The sequence below is a fragment of the Penicillium soppii genome (genome assembly GCF_028829465.1).
Source record: "Penicillium soppii strain IBT 18220 chromosome Unknown utg000001l, whole genome shotgun sequence".
Classification (NCBI taxonomy): Eukaryota; Fungi; Ascomycota; class Eurotiomycetes; order Eurotiales; family Aspergillaceae; genus Penicillium; species Penicillium soppii.
Window position 1 is genome coordinate 1,388,228 of NW_026643231.1, and position 21,090 is coordinate 1,409,317.

General features: G+C 48.0%; 8 protein-coding genes across 8 annotated transcripts; 5 read left to right on the forward strand and 3 right to left on the reverse strand.

Moving 5' to 3' along the window:
• Positions 1-1,706: 1,706 nt before the first annotated feature.
• On the forward strand, positions 1,707-3,812 carry N7529_000531 (uncharacterized protein; the record flags this gene model as incomplete). Its single annotated transcript, XM_057236062.1, has 1 exon — positions 1,707-3,812. The coding sequence occupies one exon, from the start codon at positions 1,707-1,709 to the stop codon at positions 3,810-3,812; it is 2,106 nt and encodes a 701-aa protein (XP_057102865.1).
• A 243-nt stretch (positions 3,813-4,055) lies between these two features.
• Positions 4,056-5,915, reverse strand: N7529_000532 (SANT/Myb-like DNA-binding domain-containing protein; the record flags this gene model as incomplete). The annotated part of the gene is made up of 3 exons (XM_057236063.1): positions 4,056-5,583; positions 5,645-5,762; positions 5,819-5,915. 3 exons carry the CDS (start codon positions 5,913-5,915, stop codon positions 4,056-4,058), a joined length of 1,743 nt encoding a protein of 580 aa, XP_057102866.1.
• Positions 5,916-6,185: 270 nt separating this feature from the next.
• N7529_000533 (p24 family protein) lies at positions 6,186-7,013 on the forward strand (the record flags this gene model as incomplete). The annotated part of the gene is made up of 3 exons (XM_057236064.1): positions 6,186-6,345; positions 6,409-6,788; positions 6,864-7,013. 3 exons carry the CDS (start codon positions 6,186-6,188, stop codon positions 7,011-7,013), a joined length of 690 nt encoding a protein of 229 aa, XP_057102867.1.
• An 821-nt stretch (positions 7,014-7,834) lies between these two features.
• On the reverse strand, positions 7,835-9,432 carry N7529_000534 (putative MFS hexose transporter; the record flags this gene model as incomplete). Its single annotated transcript, XM_057236065.1, has 2 exons — positions 7,835-9,226; positions 9,280-9,432. 2 exons carry the CDS (start codon positions 9,430-9,432, stop codon positions 7,835-7,837), a joined length of 1,545 nt encoding a protein of 514 aa, XP_057102868.1.
• A 480-nt stretch (positions 9,433-9,912) lies between these two features.
• Positions 9,913-11,586, forward strand: N7529_000535 (glycoside hydrolase family 1 protein; the record flags this gene model as incomplete). The annotated part of the gene is given in 5 exon segments (XM_057236066.1): positions 9,913-9,984; positions 9,995-10,444; positions 10,498-10,779; positions 10,890-11,346; positions 11,399-11,586. 5 exon segments carry the CDS (start codon positions 9,913-9,915, stop codon positions 11,584-11,586), a joined length of 1,449 nt encoding a protein of 482 aa, XP_057102869.1.
• A 386-nt stretch (positions 11,587-11,972) lies between these two features.
• N7529_000536 (transcription factor domain-containing protein) lies at positions 11,973-13,821 on the forward strand (the record flags this gene model as incomplete). Its single annotated transcript, XM_057236067.1, has 3 exons — positions 11,973-11,994; positions 12,043-13,607; positions 13,660-13,821. 3 exons carry the CDS (start codon positions 11,973-11,975, stop codon positions 13,819-13,821), a joined length of 1,749 nt encoding a protein of 582 aa, XP_057102870.1.
• A 723-nt stretch (positions 13,822-14,544) lies between these two features.
• On the forward strand, positions 14,545-16,519 carry N7529_000537 (endo-beta-1,2-glucanase; the record flags this gene model as incomplete). Its single annotated transcript, XM_057236068.1, has 8 exons — positions 14,545-14,844; positions 14,898-15,148; positions 15,202-15,325; positions 15,391-15,658; positions 15,711-15,780; positions 15,834-16,105; positions 16,170-16,342; positions 16,409-16,519. 8 exons carry the CDS (start codon positions 14,545-14,547, stop codon positions 16,517-16,519), a joined length of 1,569 nt encoding a protein of 522 aa, XP_057102871.1.
• Positions 16,520-16,997: 478 nt separating this feature from the next.
• Positions 16,998-19,865, reverse strand: N7529_000538 (hybrid sensor histidine kinase/response regulator; the record flags this gene model as incomplete). The annotated part of the gene is made up of 1 exon (XM_057236069.1): positions 16,998-19,865. One exon carries the CDS (start codon positions 19,863-19,865, stop codon positions 16,998-17,000), a length of 2,868 nt encoding a protein of 955 aa, XP_057102872.1.
• Between the last annotated feature and the right edge of the window lie 1,225 nt (positions 19,866-21,090).

Genomic DNA, 21,090 nt, shown 5'->3' on the forward strand with positions numbered 1-21,090 from the left:
ATAGCAAATACACGAGCTTAGAAACCCCACTAGCATCACTGTAGTTATCCAGAGAAATGATCCTTCTGGGAGCAGAGAAGTGTGATTCATGAACAAAAAGTGGCAGGGCGGGTCAATAGTGGAGTCCTCGGGAAGATCCGAATACGCGCAGTCAACAACTCAGCCCCAAATACGGCCTCAGGAATCAGAGAGCTGAGATTGAAGTAAATAACGATCAGTTTGTGCAACGAATGAAATAAGATTTTGTGTCAAACGACTCCACACTCAGGTGTATAATCCATCAAGGTCATGTCGACAGTTTTTTTTTGAGAAGATCCACGGATATATGGAATAAAACGAGTGGAAATTTTGATCTCGCGTGGACAGAGCAATAGATAGAGAGATATCCGAAGAAGAAAACAACAACTATATATCCAGTCATAACTACAGATCCGATGCCATCGATAAAGTATGCTGCAGTCGGATCCAAAGTTCCTCTTTGTTTTCCAGCCCCGCAGAGATTCGCACAATTGTCTCTCGTAAGCCATGGCTCGCTGCCCATGGTTTCTCGCACTGCAACACCATATGCTCATATGACTGGGCTAACGGCATATTAGCAGCTATATAATGGTCTTTGTGAAAGTTGAGATGATTAAAAAAAAACTTGGCGGCGGCCTCCACGGTTCCAATTCTATTGTGAAAAGGCAACCCAACCCCGGGTGGAGGTCGTGGTTGGCTGTCGCATCTGCTGTGTGTAGCTGCTCATTGAGGGACTTCCATTTGGATAGAAGGGTTGCCGCCGCTCACAGGGTTATGCAAAAGTGGGCGAAGAAGATCGAGTACCTACCTAGGTACTCGGCCATCTCATTCATGATAGCTGAGCGTTTCATGAAGATTTGACTGCTGGTTTCCAATTGTATGGCGTCTTCAATATATAGTGTGTTAGTATAAGATGTACTGGGTAGACCTTTGTAACCGCCAATCCAATTTATCTAATAAATACGAGGCTCTATGTGGTCAACTGAGATGTTGGGCCAACAAGACTTGAGTAGGAGTCTGTCTCACCGACCTACTTTCTATCGCCAGGTGTTGTAAAAAGCAGTGAGTAGCGTCAAAATTACTCTAAGCTAAGATAGAGACTGCTTGGTTCCGATCCAAACCATGGATCTACTCTTATATACTCAATAGATGGCAAGAGATGGCAAACTGAAAGAGCTATTGACATTCCATGTTGCCTTCTGTTGTGCTCTTTCCTCGTACCAAAAGCAAAATCGTATAGCCATTAAGATCTTTTCCGCATCCTGCAACTATTCCAAAGTTCTGAGTCATGTTTTTATTCAATTGCCCCCGTCTTCGTAGTGGGCATCGGGCTGTTTCTCCCTCTGGCTTTGCGCAATCGTACCAAGAGGATCAAAATGGGAACGTGGATGGTCCTGGGGAGCAAGTTCACGGCAAGAGTCAACGTCACTCCTGATAGCACATCGTCACGATCTAACATTTAGTCTGAAGGGGTCACTCAGGCTCCACACAGAGAGAATCCAACTCCCGTTCAAAACCAAAGAGGTATCTCCGCAAGTTTCTCGCATCGCCTTCGCCGTCGATTCTCTCGAGAATCCCGACCGTCCACGGAGCACCGCATCGTCTTTCCTTTCTCTCTCAAGCCAAATCCAAGCACGCCAAAAACAGCCAAGGAGCTAGCCGTTTTTGAAGAAAACGGAAGCAGCTTGATGAATGCGCAAGGATATGACAGCGATGCCCGGTGTATCGGAACCCCACAGCGTATTGAGAACGTAAAAGGATCATCCAAGAGCCCAGCCTTCCGCAGAATGGGATTGAATGATATCATAGAGCGCAGTCGGGATTGCATCAACATGGAGAGCTGGGCGAGCGCCGGTGGTCAGGATCGATCTGAGACTCCGAGCGCTGGCTTTGGAATGCACTTCATTCCCACTCCACCAGGAAGTATAAGAGGTATCTCTGGTGCACGTCATGTCAAGCATGGAATCGAAAGCACAGGAGCCCGCTCTACGCCCGCATCTAACACATCGCTCCCCAATCAACGACCAGGAGAGCAAAGCAGCTTTGCGAAGTCTCTTCCAAGTCTCCATGTCAGTCAAGAAGAATTGGCTCGGCCCAAGCGGGAAAATCTTCAACCTCGAACTGTATTGACGGGTAGCAGTGGTGAGAATCTTCAGAATCTTGTGGTGGACTGGGCTCAATATATGGATGCAGATCACAATGAGTATGGAGCGGCATCTTCAGAATCGCTGACCAGGCAAACATCTGACATCATGGTCTCAAAAAGACGGCAGCCTACGAGCTCTCCTAGATCCCAGTCGGAAGGCAATCCGCCATACCTAGGCGGCGCCGATCTCTCATACAAAATTACGGGGCCTAACATAGCACGCGGACCACCGTCAGCCAATCCATCTGTCTCGGATCTCCCACGGGCAAACAGATATGGGGCGCCCATGATCTCCTTAGAAAACATTGGATCATGGGAGACATCTGATATCTCAACGATTGTTGGGACAGAGTCCCAGAAGCAAGCTATTATTCACAAACGAGACGTGTCTTCGTTCTATTCACGTCAAAGCGATGAAGCCTTGGGGACGGCCTCCCCTGCTGTTCATTCGCTCAGAGTTCATGCGGCGAATGTTCTGGATCATTTGCCTAACATTCGCGGAATGATGACTGGAGAGTATGCTTGCATTGAGGATGGACGAAGTCCTACGGATGAGGTCATCAAAAGCAAACTTGTCGACCAATTCGAAGCCGCTAACTCGAAATCCTTCTATACCCATTCCACACCGAATTCCAAGAATGGCATGAACGGCATGGGCTCACCCCGCAAGGTCAGTTCCGGGTGGATGACTGACGGTCGGCGAATGGGTTACGGCTATAGTTTGGTAAACGATGTCGACGAGTCCCCATCAAAGGGTGATGGGAATGACAATCCGCTTTTCAATAGAGGCTGGGATTGCCAATCCCCCTCGCCAACCACTGGTACCGCCCATGAAGCTGGAATGATTGGATCTGTCAAGCAGCGGAACAAGCTGGAACCTCAAGCTCAGCCAGTGACTCCCAGGGCATATTCCATGAGACCCGACAGCCGGTGTTCATCCACCAAGCTCCCGATCGATCTCAAGGGTGAGCCCATTCTAACACCAAGCATGTGGGCGAAGATCAAAAGCCACTCGGTTCGAGGCCATGGTCATGCCCCTCTAGCGGCGGACATGACAGGCGAGGCAATGTCCCCTTCAAACCTCCATAATGCAGGCTCAGTTTATGCGCAGTACAACCGATCTCCAACCCCTGCAACTGTCGATTATGTGGAGGACACGGATGGAAGATTTTTGCGTCGATGGTCAAGAGGCAGTCTGTCGCTGAAACAACAACCCCAGACAGATAAGAATGATGTTCTAAAGTCGCGGCGCAGTTCGTGTACTCCAGAGACTTCCCTAATTGCAGATCGCCGATTATCAATGGATCAGACAGACTGTCGTCCATCTGCTTACTTTGATCCGTCAAACGAAAGGAGCGCAGACAAATTAAACGGACAACCCTCGCGCTCTCGAAGTGGGCGTTGGGTTTTGAGATTCTCCAGAAACAGAGAGAGCAAGAAACGCTCATACATGCCTCCAAAAGAGCCGTCTGAAATCTCTCCGGTCCAGTACGAAGAGTGGCCGCCCAGTGTTGACCGAGAAAATTCTACCAGAAGTGACATAGCAGCTGAATTAGCGAATGATTATCAAGAATGCATTCAAATGCCCGGGTCTTTTTACGGCAGCGGTTGGGCGAGTCGAACAAGTCTGGTGGTGGAAGCAGAGTAATGGTGATCAGCAGCAAACTTTGAGCATGAAGAAATGGAGGAAATCCTGTTAGGTGCAAGCAAAGATGCAGTTTTATTCATGGCCCCAGGGCCAGTTTGCATGTATTTTTACCCGTGAGGATATCGAGTTAGTTCAATTATGAGTATGCCGCCCAGTCTGATGTCATTAATCGTACAAAACAATGGATAAAAAATCCCGAATACATCTTACACTTCTCGCGCACACTATTCCTCAGTAGATCGTCTACCTCCGCTGACGCTTGTTGCTCTTATCACTTACGCCACTAAGCACACTGGCAGAACGCTTATGATGAGCTTCTCCTTCATTGCTCGCTTCTTGCGCATTGGCATTTGGTGCACCCTGGCCATGTTGTGCCGCAGGAGCCGCAGAGTGCCCAGTTGCATGGGAAGCAGAAATGCCCGTGTCACCATCTTCAGCCTCCGTCTTCACCTCAGGATGAGGCAAAGCGGGTAGACCGGCAGCTTCACGTGCCTTACGCTCACGCTCGAACTTGGCAGCTTCGAGGACACGAACTTCGCTTTCGACTTTCTCCGAGATCTTCCGCGCGTCGAGAAGCATGTTGACGGCTTGTATGAGTTTCTCGAAGTCCTTGCACACACGCTCGGTAGGCATGAATAGGCGCACGGGGATCTCGAGTTCGGAGAGCGCGTTGGCCAGTTTTTGTGTCTGAACGTTGGACTTGGCTTGTGTGAGACGCTGGGCGCGATCGCTGCGGAATTGCACACCTGCGGAGACACGTTCGTGGTGTGTGACGCCGTACTTGGCTTCCTCGGCGGGTGTGAGGGTCCGAACGGCTTGATGGGTTTCTTTTGAGGCCGTGGACCCTTTTTTGTTGTTTGCCGCTTGGCTGACTGGTGTTTCAGCTCGGCCAAGACCGCCGGCTGTGGTTGGAGTTTGACCGGCGGGACTGGGGATGGCACCGTCGCCGAGGATGGAGCGGCGTTTCTTGGTCTTGTCGGCTTGTAGTAGGGTTTGCAGGAGCTGGGAGAGTCCTGCGCTGGACTGGTACATTGTTGTGTTTCCAACGCTGATGGGAACTTCGAGGCGAGAGTAAAGTTCGCGACGCTCGGTAATGAAGTTCTGCTCGTTGCTTGTGATACGCTTCAACTCTTCCAGTAACATTGCCTCCTCGCGCACTTCGTCTGCTGTCCGGTTGATTTGCAAGGCGGCCAAGTCTTTGCGGTCGCGCTCGCGATTGGGGTCGAATTTGAGCATTTTCTCGTGTAGTTCGAACTCCGCCTCGGACATCTCTGAAGGTGGGTGCTCTATTGAAAGCATCGTCGCAGCAACATAATAATAGCGCGCCTTCATTTGTTCCATCGTCCGATACTGCTTAGCTGGCACGAGCGCATTTCCATCAGGCTCGGTTTCCAGTGGCGGTTGATAGTCATAACGATCTACGATGATCACCCAACGAATATCATACTCTGTGACGATATCCATCAAGTAGTCTGTTTCCTCACGCGACCAGTCATCGCTTTTCAGAAGTCGAGCGTATTCGTCGTCCGTGTATCGACGCGGTAGGCGCGGTTTGACGTTGTACTTGGCGAAAGCGTAATCCTGCTCTACTGCTTTGGGAGCCTCTTCCTTCGCTTCTTCCTTCGCTTCTTCCTTCGGCTGATCCACATCCATTTGCGATTCTTCGATTGCTGGTGCGGCCACCGGCGGTCGTGCCGTTTCATACTTTCTCTGCCAGTGGTGCAAAACCAGGCCATCGGAACGAGCGCTGTTTGTAAAAGGTGCCATGCCCCTAAATAGGATTCAATATCAGCCTTCATCCATAGGCTCTTGATGTGAATTCAATAACATACCAGGGTCGAGGACGTTGCTTGTTCATCCATTTTGGACGCCCCTTATATTTATTCTCATTAATCGCGATTGGCGGCGCCCTTTCGCCCAGCAGCGCGTACAACTCACGGGTGATACCCTCTGCAACGATACTGTTAGTCAATCCCACCACTCCTGACAACGCGCATGACACCAACCTGGTCGTTTTTCAACCACTTTCTGCTTCTTGTGTGGTCTAGGCTGGCCTTCTGCGGGCAAATCCAACATGTCGCGAACATCGCCGGCGGATGCCATGATGGCAATTTGATAGATGAGATCGGCTCAAAATTTTCGATGTAGGGGAAATCAACCAATTAAAACTGCATCAGGGAGAAATGAACCGGCTTGTCTTTGATGATATAGAAACAGTGCAGTTGAAATTGAAGATCACCGTCGATAGAGGTTTCCGGTTGGAAAGGGAGGATTCCGTATACTGCAGGCGGTGAGGTGCGGTCCCTGGATGTTGACACCTTCACGGAGTACGTTGGACTTGATCGATTCTACAATTGCCCATATTCTTTTACTATGGCTTTCTCTAGGACCTCGTCGTCATGGCTGGCATCAGTCTTGACTCTGTTTTCCTTCTTTTCTCTTCTTCTCCCCGCCAATGCCCTTTACTTCTATATGGAGGGCCGGCAAACGAAGTGCTTCTTCGAAGACCTGCCCAAGGATACCCTAGTGGCCGGTAGGATCCAACCTGCGTTTTGGTTGATGAAACACAAGCTAACTCGATGTTAATGAACAATAGGTCGCTTTGAGACCGAAGTTCTCAATGCGCAGTCCGGTACTTACGCGATCGACCACAACATGCATGTCCTCATCACCGTCGAAGAGACCTTCGACAACGACCACCGCGTTGTGTCCAAGCGTGACAGCCACTCTGGCCGCTTCCACTTCTCTGCCGCCGACGCCGGCCAGCACAAAATCTGCTTCACACCCGAGACTGATGCTGCCTCCAACTGGTTGAGCACCTCCCGGGGCGCCGTCAAGGTCACCGTCGACCTTGCCATTGGCGAGACTAGCAAGATCGAGACCGAGGATAAGGATAAGATGAAGGATATTGTCCAGCGTGTCAAGGACTTGAACAGCAGGTTGCACGACATCCGTCGCGAACAGGTGTACCAGCGGGTAAGAATTGGCCACATGAAGCCTCTCGGGTGTTTGATAGCTTGAATCGGACGTATACTAATATTGTTTTATCAGGAGCGCGAATCCGAATTCCGTGATCAGTCCGAGACTACCAACTCCCGTGTTGTGCGCTGGACTGTGATCCAGCTCGTCGTTCTGTCCGCCGCTTGCGCCTGGCAGCTCTCGCATCTGCGGTCATTCTTCATCAAGCAGAAGTTGACCTAGATGGATTTTGTCTTGTTACCTACGGCTTACCTCATTTTAATGCTTTGCATCTTCCTCCTACCGGTCAAACATGCCGGTCTACGTGAATATTGATCAATGTTTCTTGCATGGAATTATACTATTTTCTTGGCGAACGGGAAACTTGCAAATGCTGGCCGGGAGTTCTCTGGGCCTCGCTCTTTTGATGGACCCCGCCAGCGTTTCAAATGAAAAGGATGCGGAGCGTTTGGAGCGAAGTCAGATGTCGATTTTGATAATGGATGTAATGATAGCTTTTCCTTCCAGTTTCGATTTCCTTGTATGCCGTTCTAGACGTATGCGTCCAGGTTTGTTAATTGATCACCACCAGGTTTTAGATAGACTCAATACCTTCAGCCTTAACGTCGTTAGGATTATTGCACTGTCCAATATTCCATTAAACATCAATTGGCGTCAAGCTCAGTTCCCGCAATCAGCTCCTCCACTCCCACCAGCTACAATGTAAGAGATTGAGCCAAATTCACTGTGTCTGATTCCATTGCATCGATTTTCGGTACAGCAATCTTCCTGTTATTGTTGAGTACTTCACCACTGGAAGAGGCGGAAACTACATATGTACGGGTTTGAATACTATCCTTAAATCCCTACATTGGCTGTTGCTACTGGAACCTCGAGTGCGTCTGTATATCCATGGAGTCGGCGTGCGCACAAACTTAGAGTAAGACTTGTCTCGAACTTCATTATATGTAGCCTGATTTTATTATTGGGATTTTATCATCACCCTTGTTCATTTCAATCCAAATCACTTTATATCATCACTTTGAGGGATGCAACCGGGTACGTCATGCAAGCTTGTTTCCCACGTGTTCTTCGTACTGGATTTGTTCCTTCTGCTCCACGATCTTCTCGCCCATCTGTTGTTTTTCGTCCTCTCCTTCAAAGAGATAAGCTAACTCTTCAAGGGTAGGGCCGGCCGTCTCAACGAAAAAGAAGTAGACCACGAGGAAGACGATAAGCACCCAGACACAGTAGTAGATGTAAAACTTCCACCCAAGAGCCTTCAATCCGATGGGGTTGACATAACTTCCGAAGATGGATGCCACCTGGATGGTGAGAAGAACAAATGCCCATGTTTTGGCGCGCATTTGAAGGGTTACAATCTCCAGTGGGTATGTCACAATCAGATTGGTCCAAGCAAGAGTATAAAATGCCTGGAAGACAAAGATGCATGCAATCACAACGCGGCCAGCGGCCAGTGAGCTATGTTCAAGATACTGCTGAGCGGCAATGGTCCAGACAACGAATACGACAACAACACCACCAGACCCAGTGAGGAAGAAGAACCGGCGGCGGAATTTGTCGATGACCAGTGCAACGAAGATTGCGACAATGTACTGCCAAAGAGTGACCATCCCGTTGATAAGAGTAATCTCATATTGCGTTTTCAACCCCGTGTCCTTGAGGATCTGAGTAAGATAGTTGGAGACAAGAAGGTTACCGGAGCTCTGGCTGAAAACGGCCGTGGCAAAGCAGAGGAAAAGACGCTTAAGGTTGGCTCGAGAAGAAAAGAAGTCCTTCCAGCTCATGTTGTTCTCTGCTTCTTTGTCAATGGCCTGTTGGATCTCGGCACACTCGACTTGGACCAATTCTGAATTGGGATCGCATTCGCCGTGGAATTTAATCAAAATCTGGCGAGCCTCCTGGTGACGACCCTTAGCGATCAGCCAACGAGGTGATTCTGGGCAGAACCAGATGAGACAGAATTGGTAGGCCGAGGGAACGATTTGAATCAAAGTTGGCAATCTCCACGACCATTGACTGCTAATTCTGTAGCAGCCAAAAGTTGCCCAAGCTCCAATCACATATCCCAGGACGATGGAGGTATTGTAAAAAGTGGTAACCTGCACACGCTCTTTCGGATGAGACAGCTCTGTGATCAAGACTGGTGCGCCCATTTGAATAAGAGAAGATCCTATTCCCAACACGATCTTTCCGCCGATATACATGTTCAATGAAGTAGCGAAGAACTCGACGATGACACCGGTGATGATGATAACCGACCCTAGAGCAGTGGGCAGACGACGGCCAAACTTATCCCCAATCCAGCTGAGGAAAATGAATGGGATCACGCCTCCAATTGCATTGGAAGCTCCAAAGAATCCCAACTTGGCACCTTCCGGATGTCCGAACCGATCTTGCCAAGATTCCAGAACTTGCATGCCGTTCGTCATGGACTGCAAAGACCTATTAGCGAAATACGATGCGTGGTTGGAGAGGAAAAACTTACTCCATCAATTCCGAGGGCAGCACTTGCCAACAGCGACGAAGTTAATAGAAAGTATAACAGAATACCATTTTTGCGTCGCCAAAAAGGTGGCATAGAATCCACATCAATGGATGACACAATGCCCTCGGTGGCGTGGGCAGCAGCAGGAGCCATGATTACAGAGAAACAACGACTCCAAATGAAAAAGAGAAGATAAGTGCAGTTAACTTCACTGCCAATTATCGAAAACCAAGGTCTCAGCTCAATGGCTTCCCTGCACCTCTTATAGAAGTGACAATTAAGTGGAGACGATGAGATTGATGCATGCCGACAACCCTAAAACTTCGCATATGCACACGTGGGAAAGGAAATTACTCGAAGTCTGCATTCTGCGGGGAATTGCCCCGTGGGGAAAGAGAAAGTTTCAAGGAAAAGTATCGGGGAATTGTCATCGGCCAAATCTGTATTTCCCCGAAATGTGCCTGGTGATCAATCTCCGACGGGACAACTCCAGGGCTCGCTTCGTGAATTATTTGAGCGCCACAATTTCCCGGAAGCTATAAGGCATAACTCTCAATCCTTCCAGTATCCAGTGTAGCTGGTCTTTGTATTCGATTGCAAGTTGTCTCCCGGTTCATCTTCTCTGTACTCAGTATGTCGACAATCTCACTGCCTTCGGATTTTGAATGGGGTTTTGCAACAGCATCATACCAAATTGAAGGCGCAGTAAATGAAGATGGGCGCGGCAAGTCTATCTGGGATATATTTTGCCATCTTGAACCTACAAGAACAAAAGGGGGCAAATGGAGATGTTGCTTGCGACCACTATAACCGATTTGAAGAAGACTTCGACAGTCTCTCTAAATACGGTGCAAAGGCGTACCGATTTTCAATCTCCTGGTCTCGAATCATTCCTTTAGGGGGTAGAGATGATCCGATCAATGAATCGGGTATTGCATTTTATAGCAAACTCATCGATTCCTTGCTCGCCAGAGGAATTACACCATGGGTTACTCTTTATCACTGGGATCTCCCTCAGGGTATTCATGACCGGTACGGAGGCTGGTTGGATGTGGAAGAGTCGCAGCTCGACTTTGAGCGATACGCGAAAGTCTGCTACGAGCGATTCGGAGATCGGGTCAAGAACTGGATCACACTCAATGAGCCATGGATCGTTTCTATATTTGTAGGTCATTTTTTCATTCATGCTTTACGCAATTTAGCTAATTGGTCTTTCAGGGATACGCCACTGGAGGCAATGCACCTGGAAGGAGCAGTACGAACCCTCAGTGTGCTGAGGGAAATACTGCCACAGAGCCTTGGACCGTCGGCAAAGCCTTGATCATGAGCCATGCTCGTGCCACAGCCCTGTATAACCGGCATTTCAAGGCTTCTCAAAAGGGGAAAATCGGGATTTCTCTGAATGGGGATTACTACGAGCCTTGGGACAGCCAGGACCAGCGCGACCAGCAAGCTGCAGAACGCAGGATGGAATTTCATATTGGATGGTTCGCCAATCCGGTTTGGTAGGTCTTCATTTATGTTTCGCTCACATACAATACTGTGCAGAGGAACATCGCTGACATTATGGCAGTCTAGCACAAGACTATCCAGAATGCATGAAAGAGCAGTTGGGGGACCGACTCCCTAGATTTACAGGCTCTGATTTTGCCCTGCTCAGAGAGGCCGATATGGACTTCTACGGAATGAACTATTACACCTCCCAATTTGCCCGGCACCGCAACGTGCCTGCCGCCGAAACTGATTTCTTGGGCAACGTGGATGAATTGCAAGAAAACAAGCAAGGTGTATCAATTGGAGAGAAAAGTGGAGTGCATTGGCTCCGGTCCACCCCCGATCTTTTCCGGAAGCATTTGACACGAGTCTATCGAAAGTATGGGAAGCCAATTTACATCACAGAGAATGGATGCCCGTGTCCTGGTGAAGACAAAATGACTTGCGAAGAGGCTGTCAACGATACATACCGAATTCAATACTTCGCAGATCATCTTGATGCGGTTGGTAGATCGCGCGAAGATGGGTCTGATATCAAAGGATATTTTGCGTGGTCTTTGATGGATAATTTGGGTATGTCTTCGTTGCAAACTTGATTATTTCGAAGCTAATTAATTTCCTTTAGAATGGTCCGATGGATACGGGGTTCGCTTTGGCGTTACCTTCACTGACTACAAAACTTTGGAACGGACTCCGAAGCGATCTGCCTTGCTTTTGAAAGGTATGTTCGAGGAACGTATGAATTTGGATACTTCCAACCCGCAATCTCGCGCAGGTGATATAGGTTCAGACGAGCCTAGGCCACATATTTGAATGATATTTCAGAACTGCTTTTAATTATCATTTACTTTTATTGCTCAGTGATATTCTTTTGTTTTCTTACTCCCAATATATTGGCGTTGTTTTATTCCAATTAATCCCGCATTAGGCCCTAATACAAGCTCTCGCATTATCAACTTTGACACATAATGACTTGTTGATCCAAATAAACCAATTTCTATCATGCGAAATCTTATACACGTGTTTTTTGCCTCTAGTACCCGGAATGCGGGGCCAGGACCGGGGAAACTGGAGTATTTGACCGAGGCCCATCCCCAACTTTTCAACACCGAGGAAATTCCCCGTTATCTCACCTTGTACCTAATGGCCACTTCCAGCCCTGCATCTGGCTCGCGATCATCTACTAGGGCATGCGATCGATGTCGTCGGAGAAAAGCAAAGGTATGACATGAAACGGTAAAAATCGACGAATCCAAAACTAAACTGCAGCGATTCAGTGTGATTGCTCCAGCCAATCGTCAACTTGCACCACTTGCCGTCTGGCTCGTTTGAACTGCACATTTGATTTGCCGATTGCAAGAAGAGGTCCCAAATCCAAGCGGCAAAGATCCCATGATGTGGTTTATCCGAATGTTTTGCAAAGTCCTTCAAATTCATCCCTGCAACTCTCGGAGCACGGCTCTGCATCTCAAAACGCATGCTCCTCTGTCCCGGCTGTGGTCTCACTAGATGTGTGGGACCCGGCCCTGTCGGTGCTTGATCCGGCTTTGTCCCCTGCAACAGTGCATACAGTTCAATCGTCTATCTCCAATCCGGCTTCTAACAGAGTCACCTCGGCTTTGCAACGATGGCATGGCTTAGAGCGAGACCTCGCCTTACAAGACCCGTCCACGAGCTTAGAGCAGACCGTCAATCATTGTTTCGAACTATTTTTCGAATATCTATACCCCTTAACTCCACTCGTTCATGAGCCCAGTCTCCGAGATGGACTAGGATTTTTCGTGACACAAGGACGAATCTCGAGATCCGATGGCCTCATCTATGGACTCAGCAGCCTCAAGTACCCAGATATGTGGCCTGATTTCACATTTACTTTAATCACAGCCGTCTGCGCAGAAGCGGCTTTTCTTCTTCCGAAGGATATTTTTCCAGAGGGTGAGAGAATTGCAGACCCATTCCTGCAAGCCTCTAGAAATTGCTTAGCCACTTATTTAGAGGCCGATCTCGAATACCCAAATGCTAATTCTGTTGCCATCCGATACTTCCATTCCAACTGCATGCATGCAGCTGGCAAGCCGAGACTATCATGGCACATATTCGGGGAAGCGACCCGATTGGCGCAAGTGATGCAAATGCATGAAGAGGAATCCTTACAAGGTCTCACTGTTCTCGAGGCAGAATTTCGCCGACGGGCATTCTGGATTGCCTACATCGGCGATAAATCAGCGGCCATATTGAATAATCGGCCGATCACGATTCATAAATATTCTTTTGAATCTGGTATCACCATTGGCTATCCGACCGGCATTGAAGACGAGGCAATATTAACACCGGGTAGTGCTGTTCCGGATGAGGAGGGGGTTCACAAGAGCTTCATTGCAGGTTTCAATGCCAACATTCGGCTCTGGCAAAGTGCTTCGGATTTGCTCTTGGAAATGCGACTATTAGACAGTCACAAAACTGGAAACTTACTTCCGCGTCAGCCACCCACATCTGAAGAATGTCATCGACTTGACCATCTTTATGTGCTTTTTGCAACGGCTTTGGATGATCTGCCTCCCTTCTTGCAATATGATCAGCTCATGGCAGGTTCCAATAAAGATAATCAACGGTTATCCAGATTGACTAGGCTGCATACCATACAAGCAACCAATGTATATGTCACATTGCATTGTCTGAAGATGGTGATCACACAGAAATTCGAGGAGTTAAACTATTATCCACCTGCACAAAGCGAAATGCTGCTTCTCAGGAAAACTGATATTGCACGCGATCTTTTGCGAGTAATTCGTGATGCCCCTTTCTGGGCCTTGCAGGTGAATGGCGAACCTTGCGTAGGTCATCCCCCGTTAATCTTGTCATGAATCACTGCTGATGTCTATACAGGTCGAAAAGATCAGACTAATTGGAGCTTGTCTCCTCGAGATCATTGATCAACATGAGACATCCCCTCTATTAGCTCGAGCGCGTAACGATCTGTCAGTTCTTCTTGATATACTGACCCGCCTCGATTCAAAAGCGTCGGATACTTTGCGGCGGCTATTGTGAAAAAAAGCGGCTACTTGTTTTATGATGAATGAAAATACTATATTACGGTTCAAATGTCTAGCGAATGTTTTCATTATCTCGTTTTCAATTGGCTTTCTATCATTCCTACTTCTGTATCTCTCTCTCTGTATCTTTTGCCGAGTTCCTATTTAGGTTCTAGATATAGTGCGGCGAATCATCGCTTAAATGAAGTGTTCAACCCTTTTAGCCACAATTCACCAAGAACGAATCTTGATAAATCAACTTTCACCCGAAAGCCAAAGTCCACATTAATATTTTTGACTCGGGGAAATTCCCCGCTTAATTCTTTATTTTCCCGATTCTCCGTCTCAGCCCACTCGGGTGTTGGGTAATTCTTCCTCAAATCCCGATGCAAGACCGAGCCCGAGGTCTAATCCCGCCTGAGTGGTCATTGATCTTGACAATTAAGCTTGCCAACTTCAATATCAAATCATTGGGCTAAAACATCATGCAGAAGAGAGGATGGGTGAACATATCTCAATCTCATTGGCCAACTAGTAAATCGCCAGGGGAAGTTTCTTAGCATGCGGGGACCCCAGATAAATTTCTTGGTGTTATGATTCGTGGACATGGACCTCGGACAAATGTACGATTCCCGCTATATGGTAGAGGAGCATAGTATTTATATGATCCACGACATCGCCTTCTCCGTGGTTTTATAGCCTTCAAATCGCTTTCATTGCTTAACTACAGCATCACAATATGCTCCTCGGTGAGAAACTCAGTCATGTCTTGACATGGGTATCCCTAGTCAAGGCTCTACCTTCATCGTCTGGCCAACACAGAGAGCCTTCATGCCGGTTCGCATGTCATTATTCCCAGAAGCAGGTTCTCCAAAACCCCAATGCCTTTGTGAACGACCTGTTGTACTGGGAGGGCAAGTTCCACCAGAACAATATCTCATACAACAGCAACAATGGCATATCCTATGATGGGACAAATATCGACTGGGTGACTGGTGAAGCAACAGCTAAGCACCCGTTCAGTGCAGCTAGCAAAGAGGTTGGCTTCTTTTTTCTGCATTATCGGACCATTGGCTAATTTTGTTCCAACAGTCACTTCAGATTATGCTCTATACGCATGCTATCAACGGGTCTCCAGGAGCTGCTCGGTTCCTTTCCCCTAGTAACACAGCAGCAGCACCTGAAATTGCCGCTTCCATCATGCAGACCAAGTTGCAGACATACCTCAAGTTCAATGAAACGTACCCCGGCTTTGGCGGCTTCTTGCCTTGGATCACAGCGGACTCTCAAGATCTGACTCCAACATTGGACTGGGTCAATCGCGTGCCCGCGCTGGACAATGGGTGAGTATTGATTTCTGGCTTCGGTGGCTCTCAGCTAACGCGAGTCTGTCTAGTGAACTCCTGTGGGCTGTATATGGGTTTATTCAGGCTCTAGAGAACACAGGTGATAAGTCTTATCTTGAACTCGCTCAAAAGTGGCAGGTCTGGATGGACTATACCAAAACTACTGCTGCCAAGGTACTTCAACTACTGTCCTTGTAACTATCCAGTCAGAGCAGTTGAACTAATCTGCTTCAAAATAGATATTTTATCACGGCAATGGCCATGTTTGTGCCGTCATAGATATCAAAGACCAAACTCTCGCAGTCAACCACCCAGACCAATCATACTTATGCGAAGGCGATGGTCTACTGAACGACCCTTTCGAGGGCGAGATCTTTACTTTCTGGCTCCAATTCTTTGGCGGCTTGTCAGATGCCGACAAGAAAGCTCTTTGGGAAGTCAAAAGACCGCAGCTCGTGAGCGTGGATTACCAAATGGGCAAATTCGGACCTATCACTGTGCAGAAGGGTTTGTCAATGACCAAAAAACCCCCGAATTAGCAATATCTAATACGAAACAGGATACTGGTTCTCCAGCCACGAGACTTGGAAAGTAATGGAAATGCCCTACTACGATGTTGACATTGTCCGGTATTTATAACGACGCAGACACGAGCTATCAAAAGCTAACATTTGCAACGCAGTCGCCTTTTCAAAAACGCTGAGCGAGTCCGAACTTGTAACTCAGTCGCCACTAAAGTACCAGGCATGTTCGCCTCAATCAATAACATCACCGACCCTTCGACGGGCGATGTGACAGGCTACATCTCCAATGCCGGCATCCCCTCGATCTCGAACCAAACCGTACAAGAACTGGATGTAATTACGCCATACAGTGTTTTCCCGACTATACTCATCGACAAGGCTGTTGGGTTGGCCTGGTGGAGGAATATGGTTGTTGCCAAGAAGATGCAGAGTTAGTGATAACCCCTATAACTTCTCGGCTTGATAGAGTGCTGTGGTACTAATTGCTATTTCAGATATCTATGGCAGCACTGAATCTACACGTGTTGATGGCACTGGTGTTTCTGCGCTTCTCACTTGGGATAGCAAGGTTACCACTGTGAATGCGGTTTTGGGGGGAGTGACTGATTTTGTTCGTCAAAAAATGAAGGCCGATGATATTTACACTGAGTTTGTGGATATTATTGAGGTTTGTTTTCTCTGCTTTCTTAAAATGGTTAAGTATGGGTGAATATCGCTGACTATTGGCTCGTAGGCTGAGTACTCTCGAGTCTTCACGCATCTCAAAGGAGAAAATGTGGAGTTGTGTCTTCCAACAGAGACTGTGCCTGATACAGGGTTGGTGGATTTCACAACGTGTAACTAGGGTGGATGTTTACAGCAGATGATAGTCATAGCCAGGAGCTCGTGGCCTTGATCCTTCTTGCTGAGTATAAGGGCTTTTTTTCAAGCTGAATGGCTACCAGAATGGAATTTCGGTATATCTTAACTAAATGATGTTCATTCCAAGGTTGCATGATGCTATGCAGTAACGGGTGATCGCTATATATATGTAGTGATCTATCATCAATCATTATATCCAGGATGGGGATAATAAACATAATAGGGATCAAAATGCCGATGATGGTATATGGCAGTAAATGTGAAGTGAAGACTGGGATAAGGTGCAGATGAGCAACAGCAGATTTTCCCGCTGAGCCATTGCATGGTCCATCTCAATAGGGCCAATGTGCAAAGCAATCAATAGCAGTATTAGTGCATGAGCAAAAGATCCACACCAACGGGTATATAATGGTCTTGGTGTGGATCCAGAAAGAAAATTCCATCGTCTGACGGCGGGCCCGCTATACTGGAAATGAGGCAACGGGCTTGCCGGCATCGCCACAGAATTCAAGAATCAGTCGTTCAAGGTCGGAGAGTTTGTAGGGTTTCGTCATGTAGCCTTTGATTCCAACCCTGGAAGCACGGTTCAATGCTTCGTCGGTGACGTCCGCACTGACGGCGAGGACGGTCGGAGGTGGTGGCGCACAGTAGGTATTAGGGGTTGAATCCATTTCCATGGAGTCGGGGCTGTTGCGGTTGGGCTCAAAGGCGGCGTGTTGATTGCGATTATCGTTGACCATTTGGAGAATGCGAGAGGTGGCTTCATATCCATCCATTTCAGGCATCCAGAGATCCATCAACACAACATCGATCGCTTTCATTTTTGGTGCTGGAGGGGCCTCGTTGATGACACCTTGCATTTTGTTCGAGGGGTTGGAGTCGACATCAACCTCATTAGAGGTCTTTGATGCAGATAGAATGCCTTCGACGATCTGGACAGCTTCTTTGCCATCTGCTGCTTCGAGGACATCTCGGTAGCCAAGTTTGCGTAACATGTTCACCAGCACACGCCGGTTGATTCGATTGTCTTCGGCGACAAGGAAACGCAACGGGTATTTCTCTCCGAGCTTCTTATCGTAAGCATCTCCGGAGATATGGGTCCGATGCAGACGGGGTTGGGATAATGGTCGTGGAGGTGTTGGGCTTTGAGACATGTTTTCGTCGCTAGAACTTGGGGTCGGTTGCTGCAGCTGGAAATTTTGGGGGAGGATGAATGGGGAACTGAAGGAGGGAGGATCGGACAAAAGGCTGCTGGTACTGCTATGTCGAGTTTGGTCATATGGGTTCTCGCCAGGTGTTGCGGGATGATGTTCCGCCTCGCGTTGGTTAACCGGGATTCGAATTCTGAATTCTGTGCCTCGCTGAGGACCCGAAGTCGACGAGCGAACACAGGTCAAGTCGCCACCCATTTTGCGAGAGAGACCTTTGGCTACGAGAAGGCCGAGGCCGAGGCCGTCTTTGCTCCTGGTGGTCGAAGCATCCTCACGGGCAAATGGCTTGAAAAGATTTGGTAAGAATGCAGCAGGAATTCCCGGGCCAGTATCGCGGACAAGAATAAGCACGTCGTTTCTTTGAGGGTCGATGGTTGCCCACACAGTGATAGTACCGTTGTTTGTGAACTTAATTGCGTTCAAGAAGACACAGGAGATCAGCTTGGCTAAATCACGGTCATCGGCAAGAAGAGTGTCGGGCAATGCTGGATCCACAGACCAGTCTACGACTTTGGTGAACAACTCGCCATTTGAGGATCGTGACCGGATCTCGATTCTCTCTCCATAGTCGGTTGCATTGCTAACGGCAGAATCTGGTCGGCCACCAACGTGAAGAGATTCGTTGATCACTAGGCGGAGAAGATCCCGCAATTTGGTGAAGCGCAAAGCAGAGCCCCGTAAGTTGACGTTGATACCTTCCAGGAGTAAGTGCGGTGCAGATCGACGTACAGCAATCGAAGGGCGTGGGTCGACCATGTTGGCCATGACAGCCTCGATCTGTCGGGCAGGCGTAGCATGGACAATCTGATCGCTTTCGTGCACAGCATTCTTGACTTCTTCGCTGCGAGGCGAAAGCTCCTGTCGTGACGAAGCAGCACGAAGTCTTTGTTTGCGTACAGGACGTGTATTCGTTTCCAGCGGTAAGCTTCGCCGCCGTTTGTATGGGTTTACAGCGATGTTGCTTCCTTCAATGAAGATGCTCGGGCGAGTTTCGGGACCATGGGTTTCGGGAACGTGGGTTTCAGGGATTTCAGGTGGGATTGCAGGTTGGCCCAGAATTTCAGCTTCCTCACGGAGCGGTGTTTTAGGAATCTGCATGTTGAGATCATACGCATGAACAACGTTGTCAGCCGCTTCGACGGCACGTCTCGCACTATCTTGGACCATCTCGATCCCTTCTTTGAGAGCTTGGAAAATCCCGCCCGACTTGATAGGTGTCTTGCTCTCCATAGCCTCTCGTACTGTGGCGTGCATGACATCGAGCATACCCACCACCCCTTGCATTGGGGTTCTGAGTTCATGGGACAAGCTTCTTGCATATGGTTTGAGGGGCTGTGAGGTGAAATCGGAGGGTTCATGGAAGGCGGCGGTGTGAGGGTTCTGGAAATCCGGGGTGTGCGTCATGGGTGAGATCAATTCATCTAGCATCATTTCTCCGGGTTGAAGTCGTTGTACGACGAGGTCTTCGAGTGCATGGAGGATCATCTCCAGAAAAGACCATGACAGGTTTCGATGCCGAAGGCCTTCTTTCGACCACATCAATCCGAGGTGCGCCAGGCACTTTCCAGCCGAAAAAAGCGGAATCGCCAGATATCCATCGGCGGCAAATGGTAATTGATCATCGCCGAACGAGACAAGTGAGCTGAGATTTTCGGGGATCAAACATGGTCGTTCATGATCCATATGCAACAAGGGGTTCCCGCCCGCAAAATACCTGTTCCGCTGCAGACCAACATTTTGGTAGCCATCATTGAAGTAGAAAGCCGTACCAAAAAGCGACGGGCGCCGCCCGTCTAGTTCTGGTAAAGGATCACTCCCATGAACTCTCCGAGCTACGAATCCATACTGGGCTTTTGTGATCGATGTGACATCCTCCATGAGCCGTTTCCAGAACAGCTCTGTGTCGGATATCCTCAACCCCTGTTTGAGTGTGACCAGTTGTTCAATGGCGGCGGTCTGGGCCCCATCGTTCCATGTTCCCGTGTCCAGTCTCACGTCTCCGTCATCACGAACGTTTAGTCCGTCACCGGGGATGCACTCGGATTTGCAGGAGGGGAAGGGCATGGTGGGACAAGGTTGTACAGGATTGGAGACATCCGGCTCGGGCGTGTCGGGCATAGTCCATGTGGCAAGTGAAGGTGATTGTTGATGTGTAAATTATGAGGTCGAGATGAAGTCGCTTTTCGAGGTTGATTTGAGTGTATTGATATGTTATGAGATGGCTCCTTTTGTCTCTTTATTCAAGGACAACGATCATAGCCTAGCAACTCTATGGTGGATGACGGTGGATGAATCGAAATGTCGAGGTACACCCACCCGATGGAAATATAGAAGAAAGAAACGAAAGCCAAAGCCAACGAATCCGAGAAGGAGGGGAGAGGGGATTTTCCGTTAGTTCAAATGGGGGCCGGGCGGTCTAGACACGGAACTTCTGAAACAGGAGGATTTCTATCAATTGATTTCACGAATGGAAAACAAAATTAGAAGCTAATTCTCTCTATGTATATTACATAGGAAGTTTGAGCTTCATTAGAGCTTGAAGTTTTTCCTTTTAAATCCTTTTCTTTGTGTGTTGCGGTTTTTTTATTTTTGCTTCAATCCCTGCGGAGGCGCACGGAGGTGCTGCAGGATCGGCGGATCTAGACTTCTAGACCAAGAAGGTACCGGGTACTTCGGATTGTCACGCGACAACACTGAATTAGTCAGGTACTCGGTACCTGAAGAGTCATAACAAAGCCTTGCCCTAGTTAGTATAACTTGCCCGGGTGCATGGCCACTCTTACTGTATCTACATATTTACATGTTTACATGGATGATCCATACTACATTTATTACCTTTACTTTTCTACTGAGTATTGAGTCTGTAAACAGTATTGTTATTCATGTGTTTAATACTTTCTTTTTCTGTTTTGAATTTGTTTTGAACTTGATCTTCAAACACACTTCAAGGTTCAACATATATATTACTGAGCCTTGACCAAGCATGGCCCACAATAAGCTTTATAACATACTATATTTGTCGTTCGATCTCAATATGAAACAGAATCTGATAAGTTTTCTTCTGTGGGTCTTCATCAAATGCAAACTCATCCATTTTCATGACGAAAGAGATGGACATTTTGATACATAGCAATTACACGGGTGATTGACAACCAAAAAAAAATAATTCTCTGAAATACTTTATGCTAGCGATGGTGGGTAATAACCCGTAGGCTTCTAATTATCATCATACGATAGTTAATCAAGATGTGGGTCGTTTTGTTAGCAACTGGAACAACGGTGCCACTCAGCCCATCTGTACGATTACTACGATGATATAGACTATAGACTCTCTTACCCAGTG